Source organism: Stegostoma tigrinum, chromosome 37 (genome assembly GCF_030684315.1).
Source record: "Stegostoma tigrinum isolate sSteTig4 chromosome 37, sSteTig4.hap1, whole genome shotgun sequence".
Lineage (NCBI taxonomy): Eukaryota > Metazoa > Chordata > Chondrichthyes > Orectolobiformes > Stegostomatidae > Stegostoma > Stegostoma tigrinum.
The window spans coordinates 5788729-5814683 of NC_081390.1; the positions used below are offsets into that span (position 1 = coordinate 5788729).

At 43.9% G+C, this 25955-nt stretch overlaps 1 protein-coding gene across 2 annotated transcripts in view; it reads left to right on the forward strand.

Annotated features, from left to right (window-relative positions):
• Window positions 1-25955, forward strand: part of bmpr1aa (bone morphogenetic protein receptor, type IAa) — a 230202-nt gene that overhangs the window by 168222 nt on the left and 36025 nt on the right. For both annotated transcript variants that reach the window (XM_048563537.2, XM_048563538.2), the window contains one exon: window positions 10999-11184. In XM_048563537.2, coding sequence (XP_048419494.1) covers window positions 11124-11184 — 61 coding nt within the window. In that variant the 5' untranslated portion in view covers window positions 10999-11123. The remainder of the gene's footprint in view (window positions 1-10998; window positions 11185-25955) is intronic.

The window sequence follows — 25955 nt, forward strand, 5'->3', positions numbered from 1 at the left end:
TAAGATAAGAAAACAAATATATTGGAGCCAAATTAGGCCATTTGGCCCATGAAGTCTGCTCTGCTGTTCAAAGTTGACCGGTTTGTTTCTCAATCCCATTCTTCTGCCTTCTTCCTTATAACCTATGATTAGTTTACTAATCAAGAACATCTTAAACACGTTTGATGACTTGGCCTGCACAGCCATCTATCTGCCTTTTAGCTGAAAAAGTTCTTCCTCATCTTTATTCTAAGCAGTCACCATTTCAGTCTGAGGCTTCGGCCTCAGGTCCTAATCTCTCCATCAGTGATGTGGAGGTGCCGATGTTAAACTGGGATGGATAAGGTAATAAATCACACAACATAGGTTATAGTCCAACAGGTTTATTTGAAAACTCAAGCTTTGGGAGAATTACTCCTTTTTCAGGTGTTAGTGAGAGAGATAGTGTCAGTCACAGAATTTATAAGTAAAAGATCAAAGGGCCACACCATTGATGAGGATGTACTAAACAAGCCTAAGATGCTATTAAACTTTAATCACTTTGAAGGTTTTAATTCATGATTATGTATACGTAAATCCTTGATCCTGAGAGACCTAAACGTTTTATCCGTTTAAAGACATTTTAGGTCAGACAATGCATGTTAGGTGTGAGGCCTTGTTTAGAATTGGTTTGTGCTTTGGCTTGGAGTCAGACTTATTATTTCTAAAGTAGGAATTTATAAAGAACAAGGCATAGTTTCTCTGCTCCTGGGTACCCTATCAGATGTATTCTGTGCCTGTCTTTTGAGGACTTTCATTCCGGCTTTTTGCTGTGATATGTCCAAACTGGTGATTGATGAGTTGAGCATTGTATTCTGCTCCTGTGAGGGTGACCTTCAACACTGTCAAGTGTTCTGTCTCATTCCTCCTCATCTGAACAGATCCTGTGTATGCAGAGGGTTTGTCTGTAGTGGATTACAGTTTTAATATGTTTAGGAGGGAAGCTAGAGAAATGCAGCACTGTGAGGTTATCTGTGGGCATGCAGTAGAGTGAACTACAGAGGTAACCATCCTTGATGGAGATGTGTGTGTCCAAGAATGAAACTGATTTTAAAGAATCAGTCCTGTGCATGAAAATACCAAAGATTCACAAGCCAACACACCTGAACTTCCCATCATATCAGGCAATGGGGACCCTGTGTGAGAACCTCCTGGCTATATCGAGGACACCATTGTACAAGGAATCCCCCAGCTTCTGTTGTGACACCCACTGACCAGTCGAACCAGGAACATTCCTCGTCACAATGGATGCTTTGGCACTCTACATCAGCTGATCCCACAATGATGTCATCGTCACAACAGCCTCAGTACTCAATACCACCAGCTGCCAATTCCCAGACGCCAGCTGACAACTCATCATCTTCATCCTTGACCACAATATCTTCGCCTTTGACAACTACTTCTTCATCCAGACACACGGAGCAGCTATGGGGACCAGACATACTCGTCAACATGTCAACATTTTCATGCACAGGTTCAAACAAGGCTTATTTGCTGCACAGAATCTCCCAACCAGTGCTATACACTAGATGTGTTGATGACATTTTCTTCCTCAGGAGCCATGGCGGGAATCACTGAAACAACTGTGTAGCAATATTGACAAGTTTGATTCCACCATCAGACTTATAATGGGCTACTCTTTAGAATCAGCCTCATTCTTGATCTCCATTGAGGATAGACACCTCTGTGCCTCACTCTACTGCAATCCCACAGATAACCTCATGATGCTGTATTTGTCTAGCTTCCACCCTAAATATAGTAAAAGTCATCCCCTATGGACAAGCCCTACATATACACAGGATCTGTTCAAATGAGGAGGAATGAGGCAGACACCTGAAGATATTTGAAGGATACCTTCATAGGAACAGGATATGATGCTCAGCTCATCGATCGCTAGTTCCGATGTGCCACATTGAAAAACTGTAATGAGCTCCTGAGAAGACACAGACAAGATATGTCCAATAAGGTACCCTTTGTCGTCCAGTTCTTCCCAGCAGTGGAGAAACTAAGCTATGTTCTGCACAGCCTTCAACATATTATCGATGATGCTGAGCACCTCACCAAGATCTTACCCACACTTCCTTTGCTCGCCTTCAAACAACCACCAAACTTTAAACAGACCATTATTCGCAGGAAACTACCCAGCCTTCAGGACATCATCAACCACAACACTATACGACCCTGTCATGGCTACCTCTGCAAGACATGTCAGATCTTCGACATGGATACTACCACACTTGGGGACACCATGTGCAAGGCAGATACACATGTGACTCGGCCAACGTTGTCTAACTCATATGTTGCAGACAAAGATTCCCCGAGGTGTGGTACATTGGCAACGCCATGCGGATGCTACAACAATGAATGAATGGACACCACGCAACAATCACCAGACAGGAGTGTTCCCTCCCAGTGGGGGAACACTTAAGTGGTCAAGGACATTTTAGCCTCAGATCTTCAAGTAAATGTCCTCCAATGCGGACTTCGAGATACACAACATCGCAGTGTCACCAAGCAGAGGCTGATTACACAGGAGGATGACACACACTCTCACATAGATCCCCTCTCATACTCTCTCGCACGCAGGCATGCACACACCCTCACACATACTTTCTGTCTCACGCTGTCTCTCTTCCTCTCTCTCTCTTCCTCTCTCTCTCTTCCTCTCTCTCTCTTCCTCTCTCTCACTTCCTCTCTCTCACTTTCTCTCTCTCACTTTCTCTCTCTCACTTTCTCTCTCTCACTTTCTCTCTCTCACTTTCTCTCTCTCACTTTCTCTCTCTCACTTTCTCTCTCTCACTCTCTCTCTCACTCTAACTCTCTCTCTCTCTCTCTCTCCCTCCCTCACTCACTCACTCACTCACTCACACTCTCTCTCTCCCTCTCTCACTCACTCTCTCCCTCTCTCACTCACACGCGGACACATTTGTGGGGTGAATTTGTGTATGATTAGATTCCCTACAGTGTGGAAACAGGCCATGCAGCCCAACAAGTCCACACCACCCCTTGAACCATCCCACCCAGACCCATTCCCCTGTAACGCACACACTCCTGAACACTACGGGCAATTTAGCATGGCCAATCCACCTAGCCTACACATCTTTGGACTGTGGGAGGAAACCGGAGCACCCGGAGGAAACCCACGCAGACACGGGAAGAATGTGCAAGCTCCACACAGACAGTCACCTGAGGCTGGAATTGAACCTGGGTCCCTGGTGCTGTGAGGCTGCAGTGCTAACCACTGAGCCACCATGCTGCCTAGTGTATATAGATACATTCTATTTTGTCCAAAGAGCACACAATTTTATACACAGTCAATCAATGTGGCATTTTATAAATTCTTTAGAAATAAAACCAGTCTGACTCCTAGCCAAAACACAAACAAATTCTAAACAAGGCCTCACACCTAAAACTTGCACTGTCTGACTTAAAATGTCACCTCTTGTTTACACTGATAAAACCTGTAGTTCTCTCAGGATAGTGACTTCAAAGGAATTTGGGGATTTACATATACAGACTAATCAATTCAAGTCTTCTGATTACAGATTTAACAGTATCTTAGGTTTGTTTAGTACATCCTCATTAGTGGTGTGACCTTTTGATTATTTGCTTATAAATTCTGTGTCTGATACTATCTCTTCACTAACTCCTGAAAAAGGAGTAATTCTCTGAAAGCTTGGGTTTTCAAATAAACCTGTTGGACTATAACTTGGTGTTGTGTGATTTCTGACCTTGTCCTCCTGTCAGGGGAAACATCATTTCCACGCCCGCTCTATCCACACCTCTAAGTATTCAGTAAGTATCTTCTCCCCTCCACATCTATCAAGTACAGTCCTAGAGTCCTCACATTATAAGCCACATTTCATATCTGGAATATTTCCTGCAAATCTCCTTTGGTCTCCGTCCAAGACCAGCGCATCCTTCCTTAGGTATGGGACCAAAGCTGCTTATAATATTCCAAATGCAGTCTGACCAGATCTTATACAGCCTCAGCAGCCTGCCTCACTCTTGTAAACTAGCCCTCTCAAATGAATGCTAACATTACAGTTGCCTTCATAACTGCCAACTGAGTCTACATGTTAACCTCAAGAATTCTGAAGTAGGACTCCGAAGTCCCTTTGTGCTATGGATTTCCAAAGCCATTCCTATTTAGAAAATAGTCTATACTTCTATTCTTCCTATCAAAGTGCGTAACTCGCAATTAGCCAATTGTATTCTGTCTGCCACTCTCCTGGCCTGTACAACACCTCCTGCACCTTCCCTGCTTCTTCAACACTACCTGTCCTTCCATTTAACATTGTGTTATCTGCAGACCTAGCAGCAATGCCATCATTTGCTTTGCTGAGATTGTTAATATACAATGTGAACAGTTGTGGCCCCAACAATGATCTATGCAGAACTCCACTTGTTACTAGCTGCCATCTTTAGCCTCGCTTTCTGCTAGTCAGCCAATCCTGTAACCATGCCAGTACCTTACCCTTAACACCATTGCCTCATATCTTGTTGAGCAGCCTCCTGTGCAACGTCTTGTCAGTGCCCTTCTGGAAATGCAAATAGATCATGTTAACTGGCTCTCTTTTGTCTAACTTGTTGATACCCCCTCCTCAAAGAATGCTAACAGATTTGTCTGGCACGGTCCCCCTTTGACGAAGCTGTATTGACTCAGTACTCTGCAATCTCATTCTTAATAACGGACTCTAAATTCTAACTAACAATTGAGGTCAGCCGAACCGGCCTGTAATTTGCCATCCTCTGCCTCCCTCCCATTCAATTTTATTTTGAATGCTCTTAACTACACTGGCTCATAACTTGGAAGTTGGAGGAAACTCGCATTGATATCATTCACCTATGACCCTAGGACATTCCAAAGCACTTAACCACACTTCAAAAGTAAAGTTGCTATTACTGGAGAGAATGTAGGAGCCAATTTACACACACCAATGCCACACAAACAATAGTGCGGCCATGACCAGGGCATCTACTTTTAGTAATGTTAATGGATTGGCTAGGGCTTCCCACACATCTCCCCTTCTGTGCAAATAGTTTCATGGGATTGTATTTCATAACCAGCTGAGAAGGCAGATGGAACCTCAATTAAATGTTGCACATCGTACATCGCTGCCTTAGTACGATGCTGAACACCCTAGATTTTGTGTTTTTAAAGGCAGTCAGCTGAAGTTGTTTCCAGGTTCAGACAAAAGAGACTAATTTTGATGACTGGACCTATTGGGAACCTGTGCTTGATCAATACCATTGGTGGCCTTGTGGAATTCCACGGTCGTCACACATGTCATTGGCCTGGCTGACTCGATAGCCAAGTTCATTGCAACCTACTACTCCTCTCAAGTTGCAACTTCTCTGATTATCTCTCCTACATTAAAAGTTTACTCTCTGGTTTTAATTCAACATTGAACTTGCTGCCTGGTCCTCAGTTGGCCATTGCAGTAAAAATTACCAATGAGAGCCATTTCCCCTTGGGATGGTTTCAAGACCCAGAAACAACTACCATCCTCTGCCACCCACTCCCAGAGGGAAAATAGGCTTTAAATCTTTGCATGATTATTTGTATCAAAAATAGTGAACTTTAGAGAAAAAAGAACTTAGACAGGCTCTAGACCAGCATCTCTCTCTTTAAAAAAAATCTTCAAGACAAACTTACAGTGTATCAGTAATAGGAAAGAAAAACAAGTGAGACCTAGGATTTATTCGAGGTCACTGGAGAAACATGTTTGTTAGTGAGATTCAGGCAATTTATGTCAGTTCAGTTATGAAAAGTGATTAAATTGCGATACTCCTCATTTAAATGTGAGGTGAAAATGTTGTGAGGGCAGTGTGCTGCAGATTGAAGCCTTTAAGGGAGTTGTATAAATGTTGTGACAATTTACCAGAGTTTATTATTACTGATTCTGCTATTCATAAATTATGTGGTTGATAATGTGCTTCCTGAAAATGTGATTTTATGTTTTGTTTGCTGATAAATGACCTCCAGAGATGACACCAAATGCCAAATTTCAGAAAACCATTTACCCAAAGTTAAAGAGAAAATGGGAACTGCAGATGCTGGAGAATCCAAGATAATAAAGTGTGAAGCTGAATGAACAGAGCAGGCCAAGCAGCATCTCGGGAGCACAAAAGCTGACGTTTTGGGCCTAGACCCTTCTTCAGAGAGGTGGAGAGGAGAGTATAGGTGGGGAAGTAGGGAGGGGATAGGTCAGTCCAGGGAAGACGGACAGGTCAAGGAGGTGGGATGAGGTTAGTAGGTAGGAGATGGAGGTGCGGCTGGGGGTAGGAGGAAGGGATGGGTGAGAGGAAGAACAGGTTAGGGGGGCAGAGACAGGCTGGGCTGTTTTTGGGATGCAGTTGGGGGAGGGGAAGAGCTGGGCTGGTTGTGTGATGCAGTGGGGGTTGGGGGACGAACTGGGCTGGTTTTGGGATGCAGTGGGGGAAGGGGAGATTTTGAAGCTGGTGAAGTCCACATGGATACTATTGGGCTGCAGGGTTCCCAAGCGGAATATGAGTTGCTGTTCCTGCAACATTCGGGTGGCATCATTGTGGCACTGCAGGAGGCCCATGATGGACATGTCATCTAAAGAATGGGAGGGGGAGTGGAAATGATTTGCGACTGGGAGGTGCAGTTGTTTATTGCGAACCGAGCGGAGGTGTTCTGCAAAGCGGTCCCCAAGCCTCCACTTGGTTTCCCCAATTTAGGGGAAGCCCCACCGGGTACAATGGATACGGCATACCACATTGACAGATGTGCAGGTGAACCTCTGCTTAATATGGAAAGTCATCTTGGGGCCTGGGATAGGGGTGAGGAAGGAGGTGTGGGGGCAAGTGTAGCACTTCCTGCGGTTGCAGGGGAAGGTGTCGGGTGTGGTGGGGTTGGAGGGCAGTGTGGAGCGAACAAGGGAGTCACGGAGAGAGTGGACGTCCAGTCCCCATACACCTGTAACTCCCTACCTACGTCCATGACACCACCCACATCCTCCAGAACTTCCAATTCCCTGGCACCCAACACCTCATTTTCACCATGGATGTCCAGTCCCTATACACCTGTATTCCGCCTGCTGATGGCCTCAAGGCCCTCCACTCCTTCCTGTCCCGCAGGCCCGGCCAGTCCCCCTCCATCGACACCCTCATCCGCCTAGCCGAACTAGTCCTCACCCTTAACAACTTCTCTTTCAATTCCTCCCACTTCCTACAAACGAAGGGGGTGGCCATGGGTACCCAGCTATGCCTGCCTCTTTGTAGGTTACGTGGAACAGTCCCTCTTCCGCACCTACACAGGCCCCAAACCCCACCTCTTCCTCCGTTACATTGATGACTGTATGGGCGCCACCTCTTGCTCCCCAGAGGAGCTCGAACAGTTCATCCACTTCACTAACACCTTCCACCCCAAACCTCAAGTTCACCTGGGCCATCTCCAACACATCCCTCATCTTCCTGGACCTCTCAGTCTCCATCTCAGGCAACCAGCTTGTAACTGATGTCCGTTTCAAGCCCACTGACTCCCACAGCCACCTAGAATACACCTCCTCCCACCCACCCTCCTTCAAAAATTCAATCCCCTATTCCCAATTCCTCCACCTCCGCCGCATCTGCTCCCAGGGTGAGGCATTCCACTCCCGCACATCCCAGATGTCCAAGTTCTTCAACGACCGCAACTTTCCCCCCACAGTGGTCGAGAACGCCCTTGACCGCGTTTCCCGCAACACATCCCTCACACCCCGCCCCCGCCACAACCGCCCAAACAGGATCCCCCTCGTTCTCACACACCACCCCACCAACCTCCGGATACAACGCATCATCCTCCGACACTTCCGCCATCTACAATCCGACCCCACAACCGAAGACATTTTTCCATCCCCACTCTTGTCTGCTTTCAGAGAGACCACTCTCTCCGTGACTCCCTTGTTCGCTCCACACTGCCCTCCAACCCCACCACACCCAGCACCTTCCCCTGCAACCGCAGGAAGTGCTACACTTGCCCCCACACCACCTCCCTCACCCCTATCCCAGGCCCCAAGATGACTTTCCATATTAAGCAGAGGTTCACCTGCACATCTGCCAATGTGGTATACTGCATCCACTGTACCCGGTGTGGCTTCCCCTACATTGGGGAAACCAAGCCGAGGCTTGGGGACCGCTTTGCAGAACACCTCCACTCGGTTCGCAATAAACAACTGCACCTCCCAGTCGCAAACTATTTCCACTCCCCCTCCCATTCTTTAGATGAAATGTCCATCATGGGCCTCCTGCAGTGCCACAGTGATGCCACCCAAAGGTTGCAGGAACAGCAACTCATATTCCGCTTGGGAACCCTGCAGCCCAATAGTATCAATGTGGACTTCACCAGCTTCAAAATCTCCCCTTCCCCCACTGCATCCCAAAACCAGCCCAGTTCGTCCCCTCCCCCCACTGCATCACACAACCAGCCCAGCTCTTCCCCTCCCCCCACTGCATCCCAAAAACAGCCCAGCCTGTCTCTGCCTCCCTAACCTGTTCTTCCTCTCACCCATCCCTTCCTCCCACCCCCAGCCGCACCTCCATCTCCTACCTACTAACCTCATCCCACCTCCTTGAGCTGTCCGTCTTCCCTGGACTGACCTATCCCCTCCCTACCTCCCCACCTATACTCTCCTCTCCACTTATCTTCTTTTCTCTCCATCTTTGGTCCGCCTCCCCCTCTCTCCCTATTTATTCCAGAACCCTCACCCCATCCCCCTCTCTGATGAAGGGTCTAGGCCCGAAACGTCAGCTTTTGTGCTCCTGAGATGCTGCTTCATCCAGCTTCACGCTTTATTACCCAAAGTTGAAGTGTAGTATTTGGAGGTTTTCTTCATTCTTGTCCTTGTATCTAAGGCTGCAGTTATGAACTCAGAACATTCTCAAACAAACATGATGCTACCTCAATGATTTCAGTACATACTGATAGGGACAGGTACATGGGCATTGATGGTTGGTTTAATTGAGATATTAAAATGTGAAGGAAAGCACGGATGTTGTGTTCCATGATGGAATTCATGGTTGAAGTGGAGATCACATCAAAGTCTTGAAATAATTCGGTTAGCTAGTTGGAGAAAAACGTAATAAAGGGGAATGGGAGCAATATATAGGACACTTCCAATTCACGGAGGGCCAACACCAACATGAACTTATCAGGCCAGGTGGCCTGGTGTCATCTTGTAATTTCTTTGCAAGTGCAGTGATGGTATTGTATACAAATCGAAACACCCTTCCTTGCTGGTAAACTCTTTAATTTGTTCAATAGAAGTAGATTAGTGTTAATGATGTTTAATAATTTTGCAAAAGAGCTACTTTTTGTGGAGTGGCTGGATATAGACTAGTGATTTGTTTTATTTGATTAACAGTTTTATGGCACATTTCATTTTCCAGTGTTGGTTATTGTCATTGTTATTTTAATTCACAAGATGGCAATCGAGTTGGGAGACTTCAGATTCTTCCTCCATTAAAACTACCTGGAGGTCAAAACCTGTAATTACATTCTAGCAGTGGACCTGGCAAGAATTTAATGGATTATGCTAATATAGCAGTTTCCTACTGTAAATGTTAAAAAAAATCATGTCTGACTTATTATGGCGATACAAATCATGGTCTATACACAGCATTTCAAATTGCATTTTCTGTAGTGTTTCAGGACATTAAGTTACAGCTAATGTACGAATAGAAATTACTTTTCATAGAATCCTACCAGTGTAGAAGCGGGCCATTCGGCCCATTTGAGGACCCCCACTCCTCTAAAGAACATCCCACCTTGGCCCACCCCCTTCCCCTATCCCTGTAAACCTTCATTTGCCATGGCTAATTTACCCGGCTTGCACATCCCTGGGCAGTTTGGGAAAATTAGCATGGCCAATCTACCTAACTTGCACATCTTTGGACTGTGAGAGGAAACCCACACAGATCAGCGAGAATGTACAGTCTCCACATAGACAGTCGCCTGAGGCTGGAATCAAACCCAAATCCCTGGCCCTGTAAGGCAGCAGGTGCTAACCATTGAGCCACTGGCTAAAAACTGATTGATTCCACTGTAATAGCACAAAGATAATTTGGAGTTCATAATTATTCCTAATTATAATGCCAACACTTAATGATGTCAATTTCTAACAGGAATTAAGTATCAGGTTTATCCCTGTGGTGCAAATGTGCGTGTAATAAAGGAAGTCATATATAATTTTCCCATCCTCCTGGAAGCCAGAAAATAATTATTAAGAGCTATAACTTTTCTTTCCTTATTTTTATCCTTTCTCCAAAATAAATATATTTCCTAAAAGCCAATGGCTGTTGTAAGGACAGGCATCAGATTTCAGGTGATTGACTATCGAAGCGACAACAGCATGAAGAAATACTTCCTCACACAGCAAGTGGTTAACATCTGGAATGTGTTGCCTGAGAGACTCTGTGGAGGAGGCAGATTCCGTTGTGGTATTAAAAGCGAATTGGGCCATTAAAAAGGGAGAATATGTCTGGTTACAGGATAGAAAGTTGTGGAGTATTATTAGGTGTGTTCATCTTGGAGACAGCCTGCACAGACATGAATAACCAAATGGCCTCCTGGGTGGTCAACATCCTATCTATAGTTGTGTTTGTTTGTTTATTTATAAGCAAATTGGAAGAATCTGTAGAGAGAAAAACTGAGTTAATGTTTCAGATCCGCGACCTTTCACCAGACCTGAAGTATTAACTCTTGTTTTCTGAGTCCTGAGTATTTCTAGCATTTTCCATTTAAATTAAAGCTAATATTCTTCCTTGCTAATGCCCCAATAAAATGGCAGAATGATTCTTGACATGTTTAGAATGAAATATTGTATAAATGTGTCATTGATGAATCCTTTCAACGTTTGGTTCAACTCCTTTGTGAAATTAAAATTTCTACCTTTCCTTTTCAGATGATTAAAGCTTGTCAGTGTTATTTGGGTGTAAATGCTTGTGATTCCATATTGATCTGTTTTCTTTCAGGGTAGTCAACCGTTGAGCCAAATAATAGAAGCCATCATCTTCCTGTAGTCCTGTTTTCCTGAACTCAATCCCTAAACCACATATATCTAATTGGAGTGGCTCGGGGAACTACATCAGCAACAGGAATGAGTGTACATAGAAGTGGTGTTCTTGGGGCCTTTCTACTACTGATTTTGCAGATTCAAGGTAAGCTTAAATCTTTTCCCCTTTGGTTCCTGATTTTTTATACTCTACTATTGACAGCTGTATACAGTCCCAAATTCTGTAATTCTCTCCCTGAACCTTGCACTCTCTCTCTTTTTTTCTGTCTGTCTCTTCAAGTATTTTTTGAAGAGGCTTGTGTCCAAAGATTGTTCAGGTTAGGTGGATTAGCCATGGGAACTGCACAGTTACAGGGATAAGGGTCTTGGCAGGATGCTCTTCAGAGGGCCGGTGTGGATTCAGTGAGCCAAAGGGCCTGCTTCAACACTGTAGGAATTCTATAATTCTATAATTGTAATTTTTTAAAAATTCACTTGAGGTCTGTGATCATTACTGGATGGCCAGCATTCATTTCCTGTTGCTATCTGCGCTTGAGAAGGTGGTGGTGAGCTGCTTGAATGCTGCGGTCCATGTGCTGTAGCTTGACCCACAATTCCCTGATTACCTGACACATTGTTTCCCTATAATGTTTAATTTTGTGTGAAGGGCTGGGTCAGTTAAAGATGCTATAAATTTGTAAGTGTTGTTTAACAATCTGTTTTTGAAATTTAAGATTAATGTATTGCACTAATTAGGGAACTAAATGTTTTGAGAGAAAAAAAATCTATTTTTAAAAGATATCATTTTCTCTCATGTTTATACTCTTGTGTCCACTATATTTTCAGGCTTTTAATTTGGAGATGTGCATGTGTACAGGAGAGAAACAAGAAGGATGTATAATATGCACCCAAGTTGCATGTTGACTGTACTGTGTGTCATAAATTTTCGTTACACCAGATGCAGGTCTACAGTGTAGTTGCCTTTGAGATTTGGCCTAATGATCCACCACATACAAATTTCTGCTTTGTTGGTTTTCTGCCACCTGTCTCTGTACAGACAGTGTCTGTGTTAATCATTAAGTCTCTTCAAGGCAGAAATAGAGAGATTTTTGGATACTTGACAAATCAAGGAATTTAGCATTCGGATAGAAAAATGGGGTTGAGGTGGAAGGTTGTCATGATTTTATTGAATCTACAGTATTACAAATTGTAAATGGTGCTGTTATGATTGAAGCAAAGATGCACTAATTGCACATTTCTGCATGTTTCCCCTTAACTGTAATTTTCAGTTTGAGTGTTTCCGAGTGGGCCCCAGTATCTTGTAAATTGGTGATCTTTTTATCGAGACTTGATTTTGCATTATTAAGTCTTATGAGCAAATCACTGTTTTCTCAGCTGGGTTGCTGTTTAGTCCCAGAGAAACCTACTTGAAGGTCAAACAAAAATACCTTCTTATATGTAACAAATGGGCAACTGAGCCTTACAGTCTGAGTTTGATTCCTTACTTCTTTAAGATCAGATGGGGTCGTGATAGCAACACCAAAGTGAACGTCAGTAGCCTTTGATTTGAGAGTGGAAAGTAAGTACATAAGAAACAGGAGCTCACTCCACCATTTAGTGATATAATAGCTGATCCAGAAAATAAATGGAAACCTGTACATTTCCTACCCTCTAAAGCTTTTTATCAAGTAATGGTATGAAAGACTGTGGATCCAAAGCTAGTAATTATAATTGTGGTGGCTATCAGTAATGATCAAATTCAGTGACAAAACAGATTGATTTGGTAAGTAGCCTATTCCTATTCAGAAAATGCTGCATTTATTGGCAACACCATCACTAAGTGGAGTGTTGCAGCTAGAAAAGGGTAAGAAAATTGTACCTGATTCTGACAAAAATAGCTGAGTCTGTTGCACTGACATTTGTTCCGAGAAGTCTTCAGACTGCATCAATTTCTTAAAGTAGATTTTGAAATAATTGTTTTTATTGTCATAATATATGTAATAATTGTCCAGTAAAGTTCAGCAACAATTATAATCATTCTGTAAATTTCTTTGCAAATCAGCATTCATGGTGACTGTTAAATAGCCTCTGAGTTACAATTTTAACAGTTCACTACCCCTTTAGAGAGACTGGGCTGTTTAACAGTCATTAGAATTGTGTTGACTCGCGAAGAAATTTACTGTCTGTGCTCTGTTTGCCAGATCTTACAAATAGTTTAAAATGTTATGCTAGCCTGATGTCACAGGTGCAGTTTGCACATGTACAGATGGATCCTGGGTTACTTTTTTGCTTTGTGAACGGCACTCCCTCCAAGAAGTTGGTAATAAAAGTAGGAGGAAAGGCTCACTTTAGGAAGAGATAATGGGGACTGCAGATGCTGGAGATTCCAAGATAATAAAATGTGAGGCTGGATGAACACAGCAGGCCAAGCAGCATCTCAGGAGCACAAAAGCTGACGTTTCGGGCCTAGACCCTTCATCAGAGAGGGGGATGGGGGGAGGGAACTGGAATAAATAGGGAGAGAGGGGGAGGCGGACCGAATATGGAGAGTGAAGAAGATAGGTGGAGAGAGTGTAGGTGGGGAGGTAGGGAGGGGATAGGTCAGTCCAGGGAAGACGGACAGGTCAAGGAGGTGGGATGAGGTTAGTAGGTAGCGGGGGGTGCGGCTTGGGGTGGGAGGAAGGGATGGGTGAGAGGAAGAACCGGTTAGGGAGGCAGAGACCGGTTGGACTGGTTTTGGGATGCAGTGGGTGGGGGGGAAGAGCTGGGCTGGTTGTGTGGTGCAGTGGGGGGAGGGGACGAACTGGGCTGGTTGAGGGATGCAGTGGGGGAAGGGGAGATTTTGAAACTGGTGAAGTCCACATTGATACCATATGGCTGCAGGGTTCCCAGGCGGAATATGAGTTGCTGTTCCTGCAACCTTCGGGTGGCATCATTGTGGCAGTGCAGGAGGCCCATGATGGACATGTCATCAAGAGAATGGGAGGGGGAGTGGAAATGGTTTGCGACTGGGAGGTGCAGTTGTTTTTTGCGAACTGAGCGGAGGTGTTCTGCAAAGCGGTCCCCAAGCCTCCGCTTGGTTTCTCCAATGTAGAGGAAGCCGCACCGGGTACAGTGGATGCAGTATACCACATTGGTAGATGTGCAGGTGAACCTCTGCTTGATGTGGAATGTCATCTTGGGGCCTGGGATGGGGGTGAGGGAGGAGGTGTGGGGACAAGTGTAGCATTTCCTGCGGTTGCAGGGGAAGGTGCCGGGTGTGGTGGGGTTGGAGGGCAGTGTGGAGCGAACAAGGGAGTCGCGGAGAGAGTGGTCTCTCCAGAAAGCAGACAGGGGAGGGGATGGAAAAATGTCTTGGGTGGTGGGGTCGGATTGTAAATGGCGGAAGTGTCGGAGGATAATGCGTTGTATCCGGAGGTTGGTAGGGTGGTGTGTGAGAACGAGGGGGATCCTCTTGGGGCGGTTGTGGCGGGGGCGGGGTGTGAGGGATGTGTCGCGGGAAATGCGGGAGACGCGGTCAAGGGCGTTCTCGATCACCGTGGGGGGAAAGTTGCGGTCCTTAAAGAACTTGGACATCTGGGATGTGCGGGAGTGGAATGTCTTGTCGTGGGAGCAGATGTGGCGGAGGCGGAGGAATTGGGAATAGGGGATGGAATTTTTGCAGGAGGGTGGGTGGGAGGAGGTGTATTCTAGGTATGGTCATCCATGGTCACCCGCATGGGCCCCAGCTATGCCTGCCTCTTTGTAGGTTACGTGGAACAGTCCCTCTTCCGCACCTACACAGGCCCCAAACCCCACCTCTTCCTCCGGTACATTGATGACTGTATCGGCGCCGCCTCTTGCTCCCCAGAGGAGCTCGAACAGTTCATCCACTTCACCAACACCTTCCACCCCAACCTTCAGTTCACCTGGGCCATCTCCAACACATCCCTCTCCTTCCTGGACCTCTCAGTCTCCATCTCAGGCAACCAGCTTGTAACTGATGTCCACTTCAAGCCCACCGACTCCCACAGCTACCTAGAATACACCTCCTCCCACCCACCCTCCTGCAAAAATTCCATCCCCTATTCCCAATTCCTCCGCCTCCGCCGCATCTGCTCCCACGACAAGACATTCCACTCCCGCACATCCCAGATGTCCAAGTTCTTTAAGGACCGCAACTTTCCCCCCACGGTGATCGAGAACGCCCTTGACCGCGTCTCCCGCATTTCCCGCGACACATCCCTCACACCCCGCCCCCGCCACAACCGCCCCAAGAGGATCCCCCTCGTCCTCACACACCACCCTACCAACCTCCGGATACAACGCATTATCCTCCGACACTTCCGCCATTTACAATCCGACCCCACCACCCAAGACATTTTTCCATCCCCTCCCCTGTCTGCTTTCTGGAGAGACCACTCTCTCCGCGACTCCCTTGTTCGCTCCACACTGCCCTCCAACCCCACCACACCCGGCACCTTCCCCTGCAACCGCAGGAAATGCTACACTTGTCCCCACACCTCCTCCCTCACCCCCATCCCAGGCCCCAAGATGACATTCCACATCAAGCAGAGGTTCACCTGCACATCTACCAATGTGGTATACTGCATCCACTGTACCCGGTGCGGCTTCCTCTACATTGGAGAAACCAAGCGGAGGCTTGGGGACCGCTTTGCAGAACACCTCCGCTCAGTTCGCAAAAAACAACTGCACCTCCCAGTCGCAAACCATTTCCACTCCCCCTCCCATTCTCTTGATGACATGTCCATCATGGGCCTCCTGCACTGCCACAATGATGCCACCCGAAGGTTGCAGGAACAGCAACTCATATTCCGCCTGGGAACCCTGCAGCCATATGGTATCAATGTGGACTTCACCAGTTTCAAAATCTCCCCTTCCCCTACTGCATCCCTCAACCAGCCCAGTTCGCCCCCTCCCCCCACTGCACCACACAACCAGCCCAGCTCTTCCCCCCCACCCACTGCATCCCAAAACCAGTCCAACCGGTCTCTGCCTCCCTAACCGGTTCTTCCTCTCACCCATCCCTTCCTCCCACCCCAAGCCGCACCCCCCGCTACCTACTAACCTCATCCCACCTCCTTGACCTGTCCGTCTTCCCTGGACCGACCTATCCCCTCCCTACCTCCCCACCTACACTCTCTCCACCTATCTTCTTCACTCTCCATCTTCGGTCCGCCTCCCCCTCTCTCCCTATTTATTCCAGTTCCCTCCCCCCATCCCCCTCTCTGATGAAGGGTCTAGGCCCGAAACGTCAGCTTTTGTGCTCCTGAGATGCTGCTTGGCCTGCTGTGTTCATCCAGCCTCACATTTTATTATCTCACTTTAGGAAGTCTTGTTTTAACCAATGAGTCGTTTATGTTTTCAATTTTGAATATATTTAATGTGATTTCTGTTAAAAGGCACCAGTATTTTTGAGATGGTATGCACAGATTTGACAAATATTTTTGACAGTGCTGTTCAATAATCAAGTATTATTCAAGGAAACTGATAGTGTATCAAACTTATCCCTAAATTCTTTGACCAAAAAACGCTGAAATATATTGATGTCTTCTGAGCTCTCAGCACATCTTAGTACCTATAAATAACAAACCTGTCCAAGTGATTACAAATCAGTGAAATAATTTAAAGATAATAAAATGTGAGGCTGGATGAACACAGCAGGCCCAGCAGCATCTCAGGAGCACAAAAGCTGACGTTTCGGGCCTGGACCCTTCATCAGAGCGCTCTGGTGAAGGGTCCAGGCCCGAAACGTCAGCTTTTGTGCTCCTGAGATGCTGCTGGGCCTGCTGTGTTCATCCAGCCTCACATTTTATTATCTTGGAATTCTCCAGCATCTGCAGTTCCCATTATCTCAAATAATTTAAAAGCTGGTTTTTAAGTGCATGTTAATCTATTAATGTTGGAGAAACCTATCCTATTAATCACGTCCCCATCAGTAGTCATTACTTTAAATGAGAAGTAATCTAACAGCACAGTCTGGAAAATGTAGACTTTTGGTTTCTGGTTAAAATAACATCAGCAGCAACAATGCAATTGATGACCCAAAGATTTGTGCTGAATGCTGGCAGCAGTGCATTGAACTTTTGGGTTTCTAACTCTCGGAAGCTCATACAGGAAGTCATTGTCTGATTGCAGGGGAATTTATTTCTGTCCACACACTGCTACTTCCTGAATGTACCATGCTCAATAGCTCTTGGAGACAATACAGGCAGTTTTATTGCATCAATTTCAGAAACCAGAACAGCACATTAATCATTTTCAGGAAACTACCATTTAAGTGTAGTAATAGCAAGCTCAGTGATGTTACGTGGACTTACTATAAATTAGCACTGTTTAACATACGCCAGAGAAACTGGTCAAGTTTGGTTCCTGCAGTTGAGTGTCCTCCACTGTTATTCCAGTACACTCCACTATATATTTCTTACACTTGTGCTGTCACCCATTCCTTTCCCTTCCAGAATCATAACGGGGTTCCCTCGTCCCCACCTCTTACCATATTTCAAAGATAGTTTTCTACCATTAAGAACATAATTAGAAATAAAAGCAGAAAACACTGGGAGAACACAACAAGTTGTGTTCTGTGTGCAAAGAGAAACAGTTAACATTTAAAAATATGCCATCTTTCATTAGAACTAAGGGAGACTAAAGATGCAATACATTTTGAGCACAGGGCAGATGGGACAAAGACTGAAGAAAGGTCAACCGTGGGATGGAAGACAGGAGAAATTGAGTAACAGAATAGTTAGTCCTCCAGAGTCAAAGGAAATAATGAGGCAACAAAATAAATAAAGAAACAAAACGTGTGCCTAGAGAGGGTGTGCAGCTTGAGGAAAGAAAAAAGAACAAGCAAAATTTGATCCCCTTACTAATCAAGAATCTATCTATCTCTGTCTTAAATATGCTCAATGACTTGGCCCCTCATCTTCTGTTGACAGTGAGTTGCACAGATTCAACTCTGGGTGAAAAAATTCCTCCTCATCTTGGTTCTAAAGGGTCGTCCACGGTAGCTGAGAGAGTCAATGGGTTTATAATAGATATAAGTTGATAGCCTAGCATAAGAAATGGGTAACAAACTCAAAGAACAGAAAAACAATTTAGAGATGAATGATGTGAAGCTGAGAAAGGAATACAAATTGGAAGCAAAATTTATACAGGTTTCCAGTTCCACGCGAGAACATGGTGTAACACCAATACAGTCATAAGCATTCCACAAAAATAACTGAGTGAAGCTCCATGTAGGACTAGAATAAGAAATATTCAATGTCCTTTAGAAAGGTAGACATAGCTAAAGTTTAAGCAGGTACTCATATCAGTACCCTTCATTTTGAAGGAACCTGAACAGAGAGAAAAAATAAGTTGTTCAGTGTTACAAAAGGCCAAATCCCCTCAAAATATATCAAGGAGGTAGCCTAGATCTTAAATTTTATCTTACTTAAAGGCAAGTGGAAGGCATGGTGATCCAGATGTGATTTAATTGGTCAAACTACTAGGCTTTAAGCAAAACCCATTTTAATTTTGCATCATAGTTAATATACAAACAAAAGAAGAATTAGCATAACTTTAACTCGACTGAAATACTTAATAAAATACTTATTGAACTACTACTCATTAACTGTTCCAATATGGCAGCATCCCTAATAACAGAGCATTGGCAAAAGCAAATTCAGCAAAACTGATATCCCTCACTTGTCATCTCCTCCAGTCCAGGAGAAAGAAAAACTGAAAGAATGAACCTAGCAACAGAAAGGGAAGTCGAGCTCTGCAGCTGAGATAGAGCAAGAGCTGTATCTAGTTGCTCCAAAAACCACAACTTCAACAACTGAAAATGAAACTAACTGAGGAAGGGTCACCAGACCGGAAACAGTAACTCTGTTTTTTTCCCTTCACAGATCCCACTGCCAGACCTGCTGAGCTTTTCCAGCAACTTTGTTTTTGTGCCCAAGATATTCGCACTTCTCTAATATTAACCTTTTGAGCATTCCCAATGTAATCTCTCAACTGTGAACTACATTCAGATACCTTGGGCCCAGGATTTGGACTTCTGCTCCATTTCTCTAATTTGATTTACCACTTTCAACTCAACACTCTTACCTCTCTGATGAAACTTTTGATAATCTGATTTTGTACCTCATTTGATCACTCATTGTCATATTTATTTTATAATGCTCCTCTATCATACTTGAAATATTTGTATTTCATAGTGGGCACAATGTAATATAAGGTTTGTGAAGCATTAAGAGTTAGAAATATGTTAATTACTAACATCTGAGTGATTAGAGTCATGTGATATGGTTGTGATTTAAGTTATATAATCAGCAAAATGCAGAATTGGAGCAACCATCAAGCAGATGGGTTGAAGTCAGTGGCTCAGGCTGTTCTTGGTGGTAATCCAGAGAATTTAGTAGCAAGATGAAGTGCAGGGTAATTTGTGGACCAAAATCCTGAAGGTGTCTGACTTAGCCTGTTGCTTTGTTTATCAATGTACTAAATGATTCTAACACTTACAACTGCAGATGTCCACTAGTCACCAGCTGCCATCCTGAAAAAGACTCCTTTATTCCCATTATCTACCTTCTTCCAGTCAGTTAATCCTTTATCCATGCCAGCACCTTGAACTTAATGCGATGGGCTCTTTTGTAGCCTCCTGTGTGACACTTTGTCAAAGGCCTTCTGGACATCCAAATAAGTCACATTCACTGGCCATCCTTTGTCTAACTTACAGGTCATGCAAACAGATTTGTCAGATGTGATTTCTCTGTGAGAAAGCCATGCTGTCTCAGCCCTATCTTTCCCTGAAATTTCAAGTACTCAGCAAAACCATCCTTAATAATGGCCTGTAAAATCTGACCATTGAGGTCAGGGTATCCAATCTACAGCTTCCTGTCTTCTGCATCCCTCCCTTCTTAAATAGCTATGTTACATTGGTCATTTTCCAGTCCACTGGAACCCTCCCTGACTCTAGTGATACCTGAAAGATCCCCACCAATGCCCCCAAATCTCCTCAGTTGTCTCCTGCACAACTCTTGGGTGTTGCCCATCTGATCCGGGTGGTTTGTCCATCTTCAGACCTTTCAACTTCCCCAGCATCTTTTATTAATTAATGGCCACTACACTCAGCTCTGCTCTGCTCTGCTGCTGATGTCTTCCACCGTGAAGACCGATGCAAAGTACTTATTCAGTTCCTCTGCCATTTCTTTGATCCCCATTACTACTTCTCCAGCCTCATTTTGCAGCGGTCCAATTTCCACTCTTGCCTCTCTCGTACCTTTTTAGATATCTTTAAAAAAATTCCCTGCAGTCATCTTTTATATTACTAGCTACTTACCCTCATATTTTATCTTCTCCGCACATTACATTTTTAAGATATCCTCTTCTCGTTTTTAAAGACTTCTCAATCCCCTCGCTTTCCTTGTCAGCCACAGTTGCCTCATTCTCCCCTTAGTGTGTTTCTTTTTCCTTGGGATGAATTTCTGCTTTTGCCCCATGAATTAGCCCCAGAAACTCCTGCCATTGCTGCTCCATCATGAGCCCTGCTAGGCTTCCCTTCCAGCTGATTCTGGACAGTTCCTCCCTCGTGTCCTTATTCTTACTATATTGCTCAATTGTAATATAGTTACATCTGATTCCAACCTCTCCCCTCAAACTGCAGGGTGAATTCTATCATGTTACGGTGACTTGTTCCTAAGGGTTCCTTAACTTTTAAGCTCCCCAGTCAAGTCTGCCTCGTTTACATATCACCACATTCAGAATTGCCTGTTTCCTAGTGGCCTCTGCCACAAGCTGCTCCAAAGTATATCGTGTAGACATTCTACTAATTCCTTCTCTTGGAATCTTACACCAGCCCGATTTTCCTGATCCCCCTACACATTGAAGTCCCGCATGCTTATTGTAATAGTCTTTCTTGGCTGCCTTTCTTTTATCTCCTGATTTATTTCCTACCCCACATCCTAACTACTGCTTGAAGCCTGTGGCTGACAAGGACATAATTCCCATCAGGCCTTTCTTCCTTTGTGGTTCTGCAATCCTACCCACTTGGATTCTATGCCTTCTGACTCAACATTGATAGCAAGAAGTGATATTATTTCATTTCTTACTAACAAGGCAACCTGCCCCATCCGTCCATCTGTCTGTCCTTTCAGTAGGACTCATGTCCTTGGATATTTAGTTCCCATTTTCGATCCCTTTGCAGACATCTCTGTGTTACCTGCAACATCTTCCCGTCAATTTCAATCTGTACTATAAGTTCATTTACCTTGTTTTTTATGCTGCATAAATTTTAAGTACAGCATCCTCTGGCCTGCCTTGTCTGCCCTCCTTCTCAGTTATCCCTTTATCTGCTGTGTCCGAAGTTAGATTCCTGAGTCTTTCCCAAACACTTCTCATTACGTGTTTTAGATACATTAATAACCACTGCAGAGCACCTGTCCCCCAATCTTTCCCATAATTCTTCATGCAATTTCAACACCCCCACACACCCCAGTTATTTAGTTTAAAGCCGTTATCCACAGTCTTAATTGTACAACTTGACAGGACCCAGCCTGATTCAGGTGGATCCCATACTATTAGAACAGTTTCCTCCTTTCTCAGTACTGAAGCCAATGACCATGAATTTGAATCCATGTCTCCCACACCAATCTTTGAGTCACAAGGTTACCTTTTTAACCTGTTGATCCTGTGCAAATTAGCTCGTAGCTCAAGTTGTAATATAGAGTTTTTTTTTGTTCTGCTTTTTAATTTAGCTCTTAACTGATCCATAGTCCCTCAGTAGAACACTGTTTCTATTCTAACCATATCGTTGGTACCTGCATGGACCATGATCGTTACTCTCACTTCAAGTGCCTCTGCAGCTCAGATGAGATACCCTGAACCTGGGTATCAAGCAGACAACACAGCCTTCGGGCTTCTCGATCCTGATCACCAATCTCAGTCTGTGGTCCCCTGACTATGCTATCACCGATTATAACGACATTTCTCCTTTCTCTCTCCTCTTGAATGGCTCCCTGTACAGCTCCTGCTCTCATCCATAGAGGGAGCGTGAGTCTCAAACCTGTTAGACAAGTTGAAGGGCTGAGGTTCTGGCAAAATCATCTCCTGCAATCTCCTGGATTCCTCTACCTGCCTCATTCATAGTCACACTGTTCTGTCCCTAACCACTGACTGAATTTGAGGTGGTTAATCGAAGGGGTGTGACTGCCACCTGAAACAAAGTCCAGGTAACTCCCTCCATCCCTGTCGCAGTGTTTGAAGCTCAGACTCCAGCCCATCAATACTGAACTTGAATTACTCAGAAAAGCCAACACTTGCCACAGATTTAGTCATTGTGAACCATCAGCACCCACATCATGCAGGTACAACACATTGCCCCCAGCCCTGCATCTCTGTTTTATTTATTTCATTCTTAATTTGGTTTTTTATTAAAAGTATCCTACTGGTCTGTTCATTTGTAACCTGTAAATATTTACAGTATTTAACTTCAATCTGAGAGTGGTCAAATTAGCAGCTGTTACCAACCACTTAATTTAGGGTTTTCCTGTGATGTCACTGCGCAGGGATCCCAATCCTGGGCTTCCATTTAACCGTAAAAAGACCTTACAAACTCAGCCAAAAAAAGCTCAGAACAAGCATCACCTCCTTTCTGTGCCGAATTCCGTGCAGCTTCCAAATCCTTTAAGCTATGTGCCCACTCTGGGTGGGATCGCTCCTTTTTGATTGTGCGCAGCTTACTCGTCTTGGAGGTTTTGAAGAAGTTCCATATTAGCACTGTGGTCATCAGCTTTTGGTGATTTTAACTATGGAGATAAGAATATGCTTAGTTCTGACTACCAGGTGTTTTTGTGGTTTGCATTTACCTGAGATTTGACTCAAACAGCTTCTATTAAGTAATCAGAACAAACTGATTCACGAGGATAACTACAGTGGAGTCGGTAAAATAATGTATAAAACCAAATGTAAAGCAATAAGATTTTTGAAACAAAGAAACCTACAGCACAGGAACAGGCCCTTTGGCCCTCCAAGCCTGCGCCGATCAAGATCCTCTGTCTAACCTGTCATCTGTTTTCTAACGGTCTGTGTCCATTTGCTCCCTGCCCATCCATGTACCTGTCCAAATATAACTGAAAAGACGCTAACGTGTCTGCGTCTACCACCTCTGCTGGCAACACGTTCCAGGCACCCACCACCCTCTGTGTAAAGAACTTTCCATGCATATCTCCCTTAAACTTTCCTCCTCTCACTTTGAACTCATGACCCCTAGTAATTGAGTCCCCCGCTCTGGGGAAAAAGCTTTTTGCTATCCACCCTGTCTATACCCCTCATGATTTTGTAGACCTCAATCAGATCCCTCCCTCAATCCCCGTCTTTCTAATGAAAATAATCCTAATCTATTCAACCTCTCTTCATAGCTAGCACCCTCCATACCAGGCAACATCCTGGTGAACCTCCTCTGCTCCATCTCCAAAGTATCCACATCCTTTTGGTAATGTGGCGACCAGAACTGTACACAGTACTCCAAATGTGGCCGAACCAAAGGCCTATACAACTGAAACATGAAGCATGAATATAAATGATTGTGCGGATTGAACACAGGCAGTATTGGTATTTAGGGCTGTAGTGCTATTGGCTGAGGCTTAATCCAATTTGTGAGAATAGAGCTTAGCGCTGAGATGAAGAACGTAACTTGGGTTAGAACCAGAAAGCAAAGACTAAGCAAGTAAATGCACTTGTGTCTAGGAACAATTTTGTTACTCTAAGCAAGCTCTTTCTTTCTCTCCATATACCATGTTGTATCTTTTTAGAACACCTTCCATCCCCAATAAATGGAAAGCATTCTTATAATTATCATATACATTCACTTGCATTCCTTCAGTATGTTTTTAACGTGAAGGAGAGTTACAAAGTCCAATGTACTACAAGGGGTTCTGATAGAACATGATAGTTCCATTCTTGCGCAATTTTGTAGAATAAGAAAATCATGCAAAAGCTGCCCCATTTAAAACTAATGAGGCAAGAATCTCATTATAGCCAATACAGGTAAGGAAGGTCCGCATTCTAAATATAACAATCTAATTTCTACAGTCGTGTTAAAGCCAATTTGTGTTGAAGAAACACGTGTTATAGCAGAACTGACAGTACAAGGTTTAAGCATTGATTGGTCCAGAAACAATGCTGAGTCCAATGGCTGTCAAGATGAGAGTTCTATTCTGGTGAGACAGTTGTAATGGTTTGTGCAATTCAGTTGTATTTGTGCACCTCCTGGGATAAAATGGAGTACAACATCAGTAATAGTGGTATTTCTGTAATATGTTGGTACAACTGTTTGATGGCTTCTACAGGAGTTCTACCGAGCCTGTCCCCAAAAGCTTGTATAGTTTTTGGGCAGTAAAAAAATGTTGGTAAGCAGCCAAAAAGACAAGATAATTCTCTGATTACGTTTGTGATCATATGTGCTTGACTGACCATGCGTGAACTAGCATGGAAAGCTGTGATGGTAATAAAGGATCACTTGTATACTGTTAACATTGTGCTTCTGCTTGTTGAACAGGGATGTCAGCACAGTTAGTGTTTGCCAGATGATTGGGTTCAGTGACTTTATTGAGCTAGTATCATTACTCGAGCTGTATCTGCTTGTCAAAGGTTTAATTAAAAATGAGTTCTCGACAGTTCAGCCAAGTTACTCTGAGGGAAATGCAGTTTATTATTACAGTATATATTTTTTCGAAGTTATTTAGAGTACTTGTGAATTGGGAGGCAGAAAGTTAGAATTTGTTTGGAAAAATAATAAGGAGAAAGAGTGTGTCGTCCCTTTCAGAGTAAAATACTTTTCTGAGCTTGGAGATTTATACCAAAATGTCTGCAAGCAGCTATGGATGTACAGAGTGAGAACAAACTACCATTGGAAGAGTACAACACTGTCTCTTACAGAAATCTTTCAGCTCTCTGATTTAGCACCATCTGTAAGGTACCGTGGCACTCTTAGCTAATACTCCTGACATCAGAATTTGTTGGACAGAGGTGTTTCGGATACTAGAATTTGACAGAAAGGCATTCCTCATTGAGGATCAGCAGACAAGGTGCATCGCATTTTGGAAGATGCCTCCTGACTATAATTTTGAGAGTCTAAGTTTTAATTTTTTTTATTACTTTGGTTTATATAAGTAAGACTTTTATTTATTGGAATAGCATGCCGTTAGAATTTTGTTTTATTAAGGAATAATTAGTAGTTAAGGGGGAATTAATCAGTTTGTAGTATCTTTGTTAATTTGTTCACTGTTAGAGTTAGACAAATAATTACTTGTTGATTATAGAGTGACAATCAGGAGTTTATTTCATTTAAGAAACTCCTTCGTAAACTACAGGTTGTGAAGTGAGGCGAGCTTCTCTGGGTGTTTTGGTTTTAATTATCAGAGGGATTCGACCTCCTGTCTGTAATGATATGTCATGCTAAAATTAATCGCTGCCGGCATGAAGTTTAGTATCTAGCCCCATATGGACATTTGTTTGGCTCAGTTAATTTGTTACTGAGTCACCATAATTTCATAAGCTACAACCTACCATTCAGTTTTCTTTTTGGGGAAAAAAATAGATACTGTTTCCTATTTCAAATCAAGTTAAACCTTTGTTTTATTCTTGTTTATTTCTCTCAGTTTTGCAGTGCTAATTATATGTACTAGTTTGAAAATATTCCTTTGTCTTGAGGGACAAGCATGAATGTTTTACAGAGCGATAGGATGATGCTGTGAACGCGGACATCACCTTGCACCATACAGTATTTCTGTGTAAATGTTTTATTTGAACAACGTGAGATTGTTTCTTTGTTTTACAAACTTGTAAACAATTCTATCTGGTGACGAAATATAATTAGGATATACCACTTACTATGTATGACATTGGGTTTGATGACTTGTAACACAGATAATTGCATTTAAGTGAGCTAAT